Genomic DNA, 14,103 nt, shown 5'->3' with positions numbered 1-14,103 from the left:
AAATACATTTCCAAGCCTCTACTTTGTTACTTTTACTTGAGTAAAGAAGTTCAATCAGTATTTCTACTTTTACCAGAGTATTTTTTAACACAATTATCCGTACTTCTACTTGAGTACGGGAAGTGAATACTTTTGCCATCTGTGGTTACCGATAAAAGGCATCAGTAGTTGTTAGGTAGAGTAGTCTATTAGTAAGAATTCTTACCCAGCTTTAACTAGTATACAATTGTTAATTACAAAATAGTGAAAAATAAATGGCGTCATTTCAATTATCTATCAATATAATAAGACTAGCTAACTAGCTAGTTAGCTCAGTAATGTTAGCTAGTTGAGCAACTTCCGTAGCCGCCGTCAGCGTGACCTACTTACCTTTCTACGGGACAATGAAATACATGACAAGGAAAAAAACGATGTCAAAGAGCACGAACATCCAAAAGTCATACCAGTAAGAGTGTTTCGGTAAAGATATCGTAACTTCTTTAGATTTAAACACTTTAAGGTCTTTTTCTGCTTCTGTAACAGGAGTTGCGCCAGGTGCCATCTTTAGCTGAAGGCTCGGGCTTCCCGGAAGAGGACATACAAAATGTCATGTAGTCCTTCAAAATAAAATAAAAACCATAGTGTTTAAAGTTTCCTTTCTTTCTATTGAAAACAGTACTCTTGACAGTTTAAAATACAAGTGACACTTCAGTCTCACTTTCGAATATTGCTAGTATATAATATAAAGGCCAGTTTTTTTGGGTTTATTTTATATTGTAAACGATAATAAAATAATTTCCTTTGAAGCACCTGTCATGACACTCATGGTTTACAAACAATCAAACATTGTTAAAATTAAAGTCATCTCATAAAAATAAAAAATGTCATCAAAGACATCACCAAAACGTGTTACCCTTTGAGCTTTGATTAAACTTGACGTTGCTACCAAGATTATTGTCCCATTCACAGATACATGTCACATTCACATTATATTTTTGATAACAGCAGCTTAGTTAGTACTTCTCGGAACAATGACACACCGCTGGTAGATATTGTCTCAATAAGTTTTTATCTTCCAACATATTGACACTCTTTATATCTACTTCCCACCTCTGAAGCATTTATCCTCCACTCCATGAACTGGCCAAAACAAACCACACAAACAATTCAATTGAACACAGAAAAAAAGCTCAGCATCTCGTTTGCTCGTGTGACACCAAATACTATTTATTAGGGCTTTACAAAGACTACAAAATCCTCCAGATGAGTTAAATCACTGTCTCTGTCTATTTACATGATATGTTACATACAAATGTACAAAATATAAAACATTTAAGGACAAATGTTTCACCCAAAAAGAAGACAACTTTCTCTTAAACCAGAGTAAATGCTATGGTTTCCAACTGAGATGTAACTGCAAAGTGGTAAGTGTGGAAAAATGACCAGCTGATCATTAACACTATGGTGGACACACTAATAACGGTGTCAACAATCTGCTAGCTCGGAAACTCAGGGCCTACAACGGGAGTGTAGAAGAGGGTAATTTGTGGGAGATCTAAGTTCAGGTTGCATGGGTGTAACTGTAGGTAAGGAGTAACTTGTTACCATGGTAACTAACTGCCCCCTTATCATGCAACTTACACACCCTTGGAGACACAAGGCTGGCCGAGTTGGCCAGATATATGTGCGAACCATCAGAGGCTTGGCTGCAGACACGTGTGAAGCTGAACACAGGTAGGATTGTCCTGAGGTTATGACAACATAATTTCTTGGTCTATGATGGGCTTTGACTGACCAGTAGCACCTGTTGGGTTGTTGGTAAATGTATACAGTACGGTGTCAGGTCAGCTTCAGTGCCTCGGACAGCTTAGCAAGCCTAACGGGGCGGTAAGCTTAGGTGAAGATGTCCAGAGAGGAAGTGCATCTAAGGAACAAGCAGCATTCCTAAAGACGGAGAGGATCCAGAGAATATTATGGCAGGAGAGGGGGGAATACTGGAAAAGTGCCCATTTTTTTGTTCTCAGTCTGTGATATTAGTGAGTTAAAAACGGTTTCTTACTGTACACCGTATGCCTCCTGCACAGGCAAAACATCCAATCACCACAAGACACACACCTGTTTCTGACAGCGTGTTGAGTTTTTGCATTTCTTTTTTTTCTCTGTTATCAAAGTACAATAATTTACTGCGGGTTAAGCATATTGTAACATCAACAGGGCAGAATGCGTTTTTGATTCACTGTGCAAGACTTAAGTATTTACAATCCACCCCGACCTCAAAGTGTGCAAAACCAACCCACTTGTTAAACAAAGAAAGGACAATCAAAATTCAAAATGGCTCCCGTCCAATACACGCATACATAACGGTAAAGGTCTCTTCTCAATGCATTCCCCTTTTAAAAAGCTTCAAAACATGCTCATCAGGCTAGAAAACCCAAAACAGTTTGGTTGTGCTCCTGTCAGTTTAAGTGAGCCCAGCTCAACTAGGCAAAAAACAACAACTTAAAAATACCACACCCCTTTTTAAATGTTTTTACAATATTGGTCAGTTTTAAATTCAAATACAGCATCAACTCTTTTATACTTCTACTGTCAGAAACTGTCAGAAAGGGCGGTTTAGAGGAAGAGGGAGTCACAAAAAAACAAAAGAGGCTGTTTTTCCAACTACAAGCAGCTTCTTTGACGTAGAAGGAAGCAGATCATCATCATTATCATCATTCAACATTAGCATCTCTTCTTCTCACTTTAGCCAGTGGGAGCAGAGGATGCCTCCCAAACATTTGCACATTTAAGGCAGTGAGAAAGCACCAGTATCATTGTTCCCTTAGTCAGCTCTTCGGCTGGTCTGGTAAACTTGCATTTCAAAAATACTTTGGATTCTTTTTTGGTACCTCATGGATCAAAGTTGGGTGCAGATGCTGAACAAGAGTGCCATAAAGTTCCAAGCAGGACACTGTCAGCTCATTTAATTCAATATTACAAATACTTTGCTGATTGATTAGGTCAGATTCATATCTGTTGGAGTGAAGGCCTTGACATTTTTCAAAGTCAGTATACTGCTTTTCTGTGGCTTTCTGAATTTCCATGTTACAGCAAGCCCCACCCGCTTGGTTCTCCATGTAGGATAACACAAATGTCACAGGATTTCAACTATTTGCAAGTAACTGTTCGCCAAACACCCACCCCACCCCTTCGCAAACATTGCTACGCCTGTCAAGCTTTCAAGTCTTGCACCTATACAGCTTGCAATAATCTTAGCATACTTGCCACAAGTTCTAGCTAGCTAGCCAATTAGTCTAACATTCTACTTTTTAATGTTTCTGAATCTAGTAAACCGGTCTTAAATGTGGACTTGATGGCTACATCTATGATATTGGACTAAAAGACTAAGGATAAAGCTGCAACCAACAGTTATTATCCAACCAGTTGTTGATCCATGTAGAAGACATGGAACTAAAGAAACAGCATGGTTCAGGTATTGCTATAACTAATGTAAAGCTAGTCAAACTGCTATTTCATTCTAACATTACTCTGTTTGGCTGTGAAGCTTGCATACTTGTTCATATTATCTGTATATTTTCACTTTTTAATGTTACAAGAGAAAACCCTTTTAGGGTGAGGACTAACCCTTGTGTTTGGCAAATGCTATCTCAGGGTAATATTGGCTGGGGTTGCTGGAGTGTTGCTTCCCCTAATTTAATAAAGAGCAGATTAAGCTTGGTTACTACTGTAGGTAGTAGGCTAGTTAGCCAATCATGCCAAAATTTGCAACTAACACTCCAAAGTCTTTAAATGCTGAGTATCTCTTGAACTACATCTCCATGCACACAACTGACGTGAAGAAAGCTTGACAGAGTTGCCGAGTTACAGTTGTTAATGATTGGACAATCACTGTTCAAGGGAGGAGTTTAACAAGCGGTCGATTGGGACAGTTCTGTGAGGACCCACAGAAGGCGCTGCCTGCTGTATTGTGTTCTGCATTGTAAGCTATGGAGTAGAAACAGGCTGTAGAGCGTGGAAGGCCAAGAACAACGTAATCTAAGTTGATAACCATGATCGGCTGTGCATTGTAATGTGAAGTTCTGTGTGTATGTGAGTGTGTGTGTGTGAACATTTGGCAGTAAATCAAAGGGAAACATTGGCACTTTTCCATTTTGTTTTCTTCACAGCAGCAATGTGGCTGAATGACACACAACCAATCTGCTTTTCTTGTGCTTGTTGTTGGCATGCAGGTCAGTGAGGAGCGGCTTGGCAGTGCCTGACACTGAGGAGGCTCAGGGCAGGAGACCAGCACCATGAAGCCCGACTGACAGCTGAGCAGAAGGGTTGTGTGCCCTATGTGTGCGTGTTATATTATGAAAACTTAACTCTTGTAATCCTTGCTGGGCTATAGAGGGTTTTGCAAATGTCTCGAATCAACCACATCTGATGCCATCATGGAGGTGCAGAATTGTCCTTATGCTCAGAAAAGGCAAAATCACCCTAATATGATGATGAATATAGTGCTAAACAAGGAGACGGAATAATGTCCCTCAGCTCTGAATCCACTCCGATATAGTAACTTGTGAGGAGCCAGTTCAGAAAAATAGCTGGTTGTTGACATTATTGAAGCACACAATCAATCTGATGGACCTGTAATGAAAGAAACCAAAGGGCATTGCATCACCTAAGAACACTCTTCTCCCCTCCTCTTATTTAACTCTCTCAATAGGTTAGGGTCAGAGATGAGGGTCCTAGGGTGCTCTGAATAGTGCCTTGCTCAAGGACACTTTGGTAGGCTGGATTGTTGGTCACATGGGGGCTTAAAAGCCAATCAAAGCCTCTGATTAAAGGACAGTGTCCTCCTGCTGCCTGTGTGTAAGTGCATGAGTGTATATGTTTGTGTGAGAAGCACCTCTGTAAACAAGGAAATACATAGATAAGAGAACCTGCCACCCCCATTGTAAACATCTGAAGATATATATCTGGGATTAACCAAAGAAGAAGGAAAAAAAGAAAATTCCAGTTTAAACTCGTGGCTTTCTCTTTTTTTCTGACACCCAAAGTTTAAATAATGGGCTGACCTGTGGTTCCTCATGTTCGTGCACAAATGTGATTTTGTCCTTGGAAGTCAACTTCAGAGGAACTGCTGTTCCTTGGCAGACACATCCTGTCTGCCATACATGAAAAGCTGTATTTGCAAATGTTACACATCCATTAAAAAAGGACTAGCTGACCTTATTAGTGGATGTGTTTCAAATATATTTGTGGATCCCAGTCAGACCACTGTTTATCATTTTGACCACTGAAGCTGAGAAGTTGGCTACTGCTCTTTAAAACACACAATCATTTGATTTCATATTGCACCATTGTAATGTAAAAAATATGTGTTTTCTTTCAAATGGTGGGTATTACCATTTTGGATGATAAAACTTTTCATACACCATACGTCTGTGCACTATACAGGTGTCTGGTAGCGACAGAGGCTCAAAGGTTTCCAGGTTGGAGGGGTCTGCTGTCTCCCAGTGCAACAACGCTTGTGGTTTCATAGTGCAGACTCCAGTGAGGAGTCCAGCTGGTCGTCATGGTGACTGGTGCTGTCGCTGTCGCAGCTCTGTGTGCTGGAGTAGTTAGCTGCCTCCTGTAGCCGTAGCAACATGTTCATCTGAAAACACAACACAAACAAGAAAACGCCTTAATGACAGAGACTGTGTGTGGAAAACGGTCCAATCCGTACAGTGTCTGCCTGGCTTAATGTACACAGCTGCCTGATCAGAGAGCTCTAAACTGATCACAAAAATCCTATCTAAACATTGGAAAAACAGTTATGAATCAAACAGTTCTGGTCAAGCGACTGTGCTTGGTTGAAAGTGACACCTTCCTTCCTGTTTGTACCAGTAAAAAACATACTGTGTGCGTAGATAGCACGCCACACTTACAACACTTGTTATATAACAAAGTCTAAATACTCACAAATTTTGTCTTTGTACTTCACATGTAAAAAGCAACACTTTTAAAACTTTGATTTTCCCAACAATAAAACAACAGAACTTCTCATTCCTGCAATTGAGCAAACGGTCCCAATAATGCACAAGTGCTGCTGCATTGGGCGCATTGCTTCAAGTGTTCCTAAAATGAGCCTTGGCACACTGCTCGCAAACTGGACGGTCCCTCGGTCGGTTCATATCTTTGGAGTGGTTACATCACATAGCCCAGATTTCTCCCCTACTGTTTGATTTCTTACACTGGAGTTATTGTAATCCATGTTTAAGTCTTTCCATGTGTATATAGTCCTTTCATTTTCTTTAATGTTGTTACATGTCTTAAATGCTATCCATACACTAGAAACTCCTGACCAGAATAATTACTACAATTGTTTAGTGTATGTCTTCCTCACCAGTGGGTCTCCCTCTGTGTCACTTTGAGACACCTGCTTGGATGAGGCTCCCTCCTTGGATGAGCTGTAGCCGTCGTATCCCACGTCCTCCGGCCTCAGTTGGAGCAGAGACTGGCCGTCCTGCTGCAACGAGGCGGCGTTCCATGGATACGTGTCGCTTACCCACTTGGATGGATCCTCCCATGCTGTTCTCTTGCCGTATAGCTGCAGGTATGACAAAGAGGGAGAGCAGGTATGAATGAGGAATGGACATGACCAAATCATATCTATCCAAACCCTACATTGGTGCCTGAATTTGACAGGGAGAAACTGGATTTATTTTCTTAATCAGATTCTGATATTTCAACAAAGGTGCATCTCCAATCACCAGCACTAGTGTTATGCGTACAGGAACAAATAAAGGAATTCAAACTAACCTGCTATTGTTATTCATATAAGTGCCTCTTGTGACGTGCAGTCATAAAAATCAGAGAGTGTGGTAACTATCATTACCTTCACAGTTCCATTACTCGTTTCATATTGTTTAACCAGCTGTGTTAGTAGCAGACTGGTGCATGAAGAAAATGGCCAACTGTAAAAGTAGTATTGGTCACTAAATGTACTTAAAGTATCCAAAGTAAAAGTACTCATTATGTTGAATGACACCTTGTTGACCCCTGTAATAACTATAGCTGTCAAATAAATGGTCAAAAGTGCAATATTTCCTTCTGAAATGTAGTAGAGTAGATTATTAGCTTATATGACGTACAAGTACTTCTAAATTGTAATTCAGTACAGTAGTCGAGTGAATAAACTTAGTTACTTTCCATCACTATGAGTTTGAATTCTAGTATCCACTGAGGCTGGTGATCTAGAGAGTGGATTTCCAGTGTTGCCAAGACATACCTGCAGCCCTTCCCTGACAGCCTCCAGCAAGTAGGGCACCAGGGAGTAATTCCACAGGTCAGTGAACCAAACCCGAGAGCCTTCTACATCCATGGGACACGACAAAAAGAGACGGGGACCTATAGGGACAAAAGAGCCTAGGTGATAAGTGTTTGTGGAATAGAACATGGAAAGACCAAAGACACTGAGAAGACTCCTAACACATGTTGCAGAAGAGCGGAGGCACAAGAACATCTAACATGGTTATGATGTGTGTCTATTGTCTGCGTCATTTCAATGCTTTCCATTCATTTATATGGGAGCAGTTGTGCAATGCATTCTGGTAGTGTCGAAGGGACTTTGGAAAAGCGGGGCGTCGAGTAAGTGGCTCCACATTTACATAAAGTTGAATCCAGCCAACACTATGCAAATGAGGAGCGGCCAGCTCAACTTGAAGCCTCTCAAAAGCTGACGGAAATCTATGAAACTGACCTTTGTCGACCTAAAACAAAAATAGATTCAGGAACTGTTTGGCCTATCCTTGCATGAAATATTTTCAGAAACATGTTTCGATGAACTATTTTCGTAAAATCAGAGACTGTATTGCGAATGAGCTGCCATTACGGTCAGTTCTGAAATCCGGGGGCAGCCAGCCCCACGTGACGTGCTTGTCCAGTCAGCTGCAGCCATCGCGGTTGTAGGAGGGTGTAGCCTGTTTTTTTGCTTGTTAGTGGTCATTGAAGAGAAACTGGTGGCAAGCCCGCTAGCGTTTAATGCTGGGTAGTGGGGCGATCCCAGCTTTGAAAACAACACGTATGCGGACACTTTTAATTCAAACAATATTTAATGTTTTATTCACTAATATTCTTGCATTGTCAGATCTCCACAGTGCTGTGTCAATGTTGAAGTATGGTCTGTCTACACCACTTATAATAATAATACATGTATTTATGGGAGCCTTTCTCAATACTCAAGGACACCTTACAAAAACAAATAATAAAAGATAAAAACAGATGCACAACAAAGACCAAACAGAATAACAAAGCAATAAACAACAGACAAATATTCTAACATTTATTTTGAGTATGCAAGTTGGAAGAATTATATTTTGGACGGGATTTAAATGTGAGGAGAAAGTCAGGCTTAAAAAGGCTAATCTATTCTGGGATAGGTGAAAACACTCTGGCTTGTTCGTATTTCTTTAACCCAATCACAACGGTCTTGGGCGGCGCTAACCCCAGATGCAGTGATGGTGCCCTTGCAAAATAGATAGCGAATATAGCAGAAGGGGATGTCTGAGAGATGCACAGGATGTCAGGCTTTATCCTGTTAAGCCACTGATTGTGACTCATTCACAAAAAATCAAAGACTTGTGTGTTCTGTACTTTACCCAAATCTCTCTTTATATTGCGTCACCTTCCTAAATATGATTAAAAAAAAACTAAGGGCATTTAAGATAGGACTAAGACTAAATTAAAAACTTTGCTGACAAAATTAACACTGCACCATACTGGCTTTGGTATCGGTCTAACGGTACAGAGAGAGAGAGAGAGAGAGCGTGTGTGTGTGCGTGTGGGAGTGAGTGAGTGACAGACCTATGGTGACATCGGAGGAGCTGTGTGCCTCCAGGAAGCCGTTGAGGTGCTGCCAGGTCTTGGGGATCCAGTCGATGATCTTAATCAGGTCATTGCTGCGCATGTTCTTATCGATCTCCGTCTCTATCAGCTTCCGCCGCAAGAAGCGCCCCAGGAAACCTTTGACCGGCTCAGTGTGGTTGGTGCACAGCACCCACCTACAACAGGACACGTGGTCAATGGTGAAACAGTAAGCAGAGAGCTAATACACAGCTAAACCACATGTCTCATCAAAGCAGCTCAGAGATTTGGGCTTACTATTTCACTTCACCATAATATATTCACAATAAATTCATGTCTGGCCCATGATAAGCTTTCCCAAATGACTTTATATTAGCCAAATCATCAACTAGCCAGACATGCCAAGCAGAAACGATCCTCAGTCAGAACTTACATTATGGTCTAATGTATTTCCATTTAACGAGGCTAATTATCAAAGCGATGTAATTACAGCACTCCCCTGTGGAAGAATGCCTTTAGTTTACAGTGATTGAGAAATTCTATGTTGACGGAGGACTGAAATCAAACACATTATCTGATAGGGGAAATGATGCAAATCAAATAAAACTACAAGTAATTTCTCTGTGGAACCAAAGTACATATTTTACAATATGATGAGTAACTTATAGAAATCACCAACACCATAATATGTTGAGAGACAGTATCAAACAGTGACATTTCTATAGAAGTTAACAAGGTTGTTGTTAAAGTGTGTGTCCCAAACCTGAAGTTGTGGTGCAGCTCGAGGTTAGGAGAGGAGGACACTCCCTGGTTCATGGTCCCAATAACATAAGGGCTGGATAGAGACAAACACAGTCAAAACGGGCTTCACTCAAATTTGACTTGACTCGACTTTTTCATATGATGCATTTCGGACTCACCATTTGTGGTACTTGCAGTTGAGGAAGCCGTTGAATATGTCACTGAGGGAGCCAATGTGGTGGAGGTTGTCTAGAATCACCACAGTGGGGAGCTCTGTGTCCGTCTCCTCAGAGCTGCACTGTTCTGCCAGGGTGGAAAGGTACTGACGCAGGTCCTGGGGAAGAAAGCATCAACACACAGGTTTTCAATCGGACGCAATATAGTTTTCCAGGATTGCTCTGTTGCTGCGGGAAATTCCGCCGAATGACACTATTAGTCCAGATGTCCGTCACCTTGCACTTTCTTTGTGTTGGAATTCTAAACTCCAGTGGGTTTATGAGGATTATGATTAGCTGTCTTTTTGACAACAAAAAACAGCTGCTGGTGATGCATGTCAAATTCTGGAGCACATTATTTAAATAATAGTATCATTTTCTTATGCTGGAGGTTGATGAAAAACATCAGAGGAAAATGTAAGGTTGTAGAGTCCATCAGAATCACACAACTTAAAAATATCTTGTGCAGCATTCCGTGTCAAGGAGTCAGCTGTTAATTTTTTTCCGGTAAGTATACTACATTTTGTTTTAAGCCTTGTTTTTCCCTAGCATCCTAATTTATATCACAGTTAGCGCTAGCTGGTTACTTAGCATTTAGCTTAGCAATCTGCTTCAGCTCCACCATCTCATCCAAATATGGACAGTTCTGGCTCCAGCAAAACACGATGGCAACAGCCAAAATGCTTCAAAACGATAGTCCACAAACCTATGGATGACATTATGATGGCTACTTCCACTTCTATGAACAGTCTATGAATGCAACCAGGTGTACATCTTTTAAGATCTGTTAATATGTGTGTTGTCAGGTGAGCTGGTGGTGGAAGGCATTCTGGGAGATGTAGCACAAAATGAAGCAATAATGTAGGTAAGGCAGACTGGGTGAGAGTGAACACACCAGAAATTCAAAGAATGTATCAATTCCTCTTCCTACCTTGCTGGAGTTCTGGTCCACGTTGAAACTGGCAACGTTGTGCTCGGTCACCTGCTGCCCCATCTGGGAAATGATGTACTCGGCCAGCTTGGCAGCCATGAAGGATTTACCAGTGCCGCTGGGTCCTGAGAGGATGATACGGCGATGCTCCATCAACAGGTTGAGGTACCGCTGGATGATGGGCTTCGGAATCAGTGTGTCAAACACCAGGCTGTCTATACTGTTCTCCCTCACACCTACAGTGTGGAAGGAGAGAGGAAGGAGAGAAGAAGGATGGAGCAAATAGGATGGATAGAAGAATATGAATGTAGTTATATGTTGTATTAGACTGCAGTTCAAGTTAACATGTATTTCTCTATTCTAAACACTATCCTTAAGAATCCAAAGCTTGTTCCTACATCAGTTGTATTCCTGAAATAGAAACATTTCCTTGCTGCCATACCTTTGAGGTTGACCTTAATGACGTTGTTGTCGCCCACCAGGTAGCCGCAGGGCAGCAGCTCAGGCACTTCGGAGGCATGGGAGCGAACCACGTCGCCCATCCTGTAGCAGACGATGCTGTCTGAGCTGAGACCCAGGCTGGTCAGAGGGTCCACCCGAAACACATATTCCTGCAGGGAGGGAGGGGTTCAAACAAAGAACTGCACTATTGATGATGCTTAAATATAGCCAGGGATTCTTGTTGTCGAACATATTATGCAAAGGACAGTTGTTGTGTGCGTCTGTGGATCTTACACAAACAAAACGGTTGTTTTATAATGTACAGTTTCTGTAATTGTATATACCTGGATAAAAGAGAATATACAAGCAGTAACAGAGACGTTGTGCAGGAGCTTTTATCATTTTTGTCCAAGTTGTGGTTTTCTCCAACGCATCTGTCAAACATTCAGGTGTGCGGCGTTTAATTTTCTTTCTTTTTTTTTAATTGTATTTGTAGGTATATATAATTATTTTTTTGTGATCAATTTTTTTTATTTAAAGAGCCAAACAAAAGTGTAAAACGTTGGTCCAGATGACCAGACAGAAAAGTACACTACACACACCGAAGAAGGCACAGTGCTGTGGTAAGATAACTTACGATTAGGCTATTCTAAAGACAAAAAAGTATACCTAACTTTCCAAATCCAGGCAATCAAGTGAAATAAAATGCCTTTAATAAATATGCTGGATGGATACATCATTTGTAATAAGAACACATGCATTACTCTCTTTTTTTCAATTAGCTTTATCCCAAAAAGCATTTGTATTTAAAATGAATGTCCAGTAATTACTATTAAAAACCTTAGAACAGGCACTAATTATTTGCAAGAGTATCCATCTGATTATCAGATCCCAGGTTTAACTTACTCTTAGGTTTCTTACAGCTATACAACAATGTAATATACAACACCCTTTTGTGTACCTGATGCCTATACTTCCGCTATTCAACTGCCATAAAATACGTGTGCCTTTCCTGCTATGACAAGTTAAAGTGTCTATTATGTGCCTAAGTAACAACCTGAACCTCTGAGCAATGGTGTGTTTTTACCTTGAAGAGGCGTCTGATGACTCCATCCAGAACATCCCACTTGGTTTTCCCACTCACACCTATAGACCCAATCAGGTATGCATGGCTTTGTGTACCCTGAAGAGTTTTCAAATTGATCAAAACAACAGGAGTCAGATTAAATAAAATTACAGTGGTTTGAGCTGGAGGAAAAGATGAATACTGTTGAATTCTTTATCCACTGACCTTGGTGCTGTATGGCCCCCTATTGATGGTAACCACTATTCGCACACTCCGACCCTCTTTGCGTAGATTGCCCTCGTAGCCGTCATCTAGCAGAATATCTGAAAACAGAACTTTCTGTTAGGAAAACACAGACTTTAATCCATCAGAGCCTTGATTCATTATAAACAAACTCTCACTCTGCCTGCAGGCAAATTAGAGCTGGAAATGGACAAACAGAATCCAAAGTAAAAGATAGCTAATGGGTTTCTTTCATGCGATAATTACTTTTGCATCTAATCAATGTTTTCATACAGAAAGTTTTCTAGTGAGTGCACAGAATGATAATGTAAGAACGACTGTGTGTTAGAAAATTAAATAGAAAACAATCTAAGGGAAAGGAACAAAGAATCTTTTAGAAGAATGAGTCAAGATGGAAAATGATTCAAAAGGCAGAGGTGTATTGGATGTGTTTAGTCAGGAGGAGGATGGGGACTGTGACAGCAGCGGGACAAAATTACACAGCTGTTTAAATGAAAAAAAATCACTTATGATTTTCATCAACCTGACAATGTGAAGAAGTAGACACTAACATCACCTTGTAGATACTATTAGCCCTCCAATAGGCAACTTAGAGTTCCTCCATTTAAATGCAACAGGCTAAAGATAATTCTTTTAAACATCAGTCTATCCTAATGCTAAACCAAAGCTAGACCAGCTATATTTTATAGGAGAGAGAAAAAGAAAAGAGACAAGCGAGACATGACAAGTGCTTTGTTGTTGCTGGAGACATTCAGCTATTACACAAACTCACCGGGCAGTTCAGTGCTTGTGTTTCGTTTTTTGCCCTCATAGTGTTTTAAAACTTTTCTGTGGGAGCAATAGAGACAGTGATGTTTCCCGTTTACTGTACGGGATTCTCACACCGCCTCAAACCATAGCTCATAACATTCTGACAAGTCTGACCGTCGGTTGCATGATTGGCCACCGCAGCGTGACATGGGGTTGCGTTTCTCCAACAGTTGAGTTGGTCTGAACTCTTTGCCGCATGTCCGCTGCATTCTTTTGAGTGTCCCCCCTGCAGCAACATCCCGTTGCAGCCTAAACACACTACCCCATTTAAAATGAATGGAAAGACCTGCCCAACTGTTGGGTGACCGACGCAGTCTGTCTAAACGCATCCTAAAGATGCAAAATGATTTTGAGTGCAAACTGACATTAAAATTGATTGTAAGTGTAGTCATGCAAAATGTAGGTTCAATATTCAATGCCTTTAGCAAGAATTTTGGTATCCACCAACTCCTGTGAAAACATATGGGGCTATATAGTTGCTAATGCTCCTGTGTTTACTAGGTGGTCATTAACTTTGTTTGTGGTCATTTGCTTGTGATTGTCTGTTGTTTAGTGCTGGACAGGTAGTGTAAAGTGGGTTTTCAGAGATTTGTCTCTAAAAACTGCTGCCTGCTGCTACCACAAACAAAGCCATTAGAGTGTCCCGTAACAATAAGTTACAGGCAGAGATGGGAAGTAACAAAGTACAAATATATATTATTATATAATATTTGTTTTGGCGACTTTTTAGTTTTACTCCTTACATTTTAACACAAATATCGGTGCTTTCTACTACATACATTTTACAAAATTGGCTCGTTACTTTAGTTTGGTACAAAAGCTCGTCTATCAGGTGTGATTGTGAA

At 40.7% G+C, this 14,103-nt stretch overlaps 1 protein-coding gene and 1 long non-coding RNA gene across 15 annotated transcripts in view; both read right to left on the bottom strand.

Moving 5' to 3' along the window:
• LOC116673401 (uncharacterized) overlaps window positions 1-581 on the bottom strand; it is a 2,643-nt gene extending 2,062 nt beyond the window's left edge. Inside the window, exon 1 of the long non-coding RNA XR_004327831.1 lies at window positions 370-581. This is a non-coding gene — a long non-coding RNA (uncharacterized LOC116673401). The remainder of the gene's footprint in view (window positions 1-369) is intronic.
• A 2,303-nt stretch (window positions 582-2,884) lies between these two features.
• nav3 (neuron navigator 3) overlaps window positions 2,885-14,103 on the bottom strand; it is a 223,688-nt gene continuing 212,469 nt past the window's right edge. For all 14 annotated transcript variants that reach the window (XM_032505782.1, XM_032505795.1, XM_032505791.1 and 11 more), the window contains 10 exons: window positions 12,431-12,528; window positions 12,227-12,322; window positions 11,141-11,309; window positions 10,699-10,934; window positions 9,732-9,886; window positions 9,575-9,646; window positions 8,812-9,008; window positions 7,238-7,356; window positions 6,353-6,556; window positions 2,885-5,620 (listed from right to left, as the gene is read on the bottom strand). In XM_032505782.1, the coding sequence (XP_032361673.1) occupies window positions 5,501-5,620; window positions 6,353-6,556; window positions 7,238-7,356; window positions 8,812-9,008; window positions 9,575-9,646; window positions 9,732-9,886; window positions 10,699-10,934; window positions 11,141-11,309; window positions 12,227-12,322; window positions 12,431-12,528 (1,466 nt within the window). In that variant the 3' untranslated portion in view covers window positions 2,885-5,500. The remainder of the gene's footprint in view (window positions 5,621-6,352; window positions 6,557-7,237; window positions 7,357-8,811; window positions 9,009-9,574; window positions 9,647-9,731; window positions 9,887-10,698; window positions 10,935-11,140; window positions 11,310-12,226; window positions 12,323-12,430; window positions 12,529-14,103) is intronic.

The sequence above is a fragment of the Etheostoma spectabile genome, chromosome 23 (genome assembly GCF_008692095.1).
Source record: "Etheostoma spectabile isolate EspeVRDwgs_2016 chromosome 23, UIUC_Espe_1.0, whole genome shotgun sequence".
In the NCBI taxonomy this organism is placed as follows: domain Eukaryota; kingdom Metazoa; phylum Chordata; class Actinopteri; order Perciformes; family Percidae; genus Etheostoma; species Etheostoma spectabile.
The sequence above is the reverse complement of the archived record's forward strand: the minus strand, read 5'-3'. Positions and strand labels throughout refer to the sequence as shown.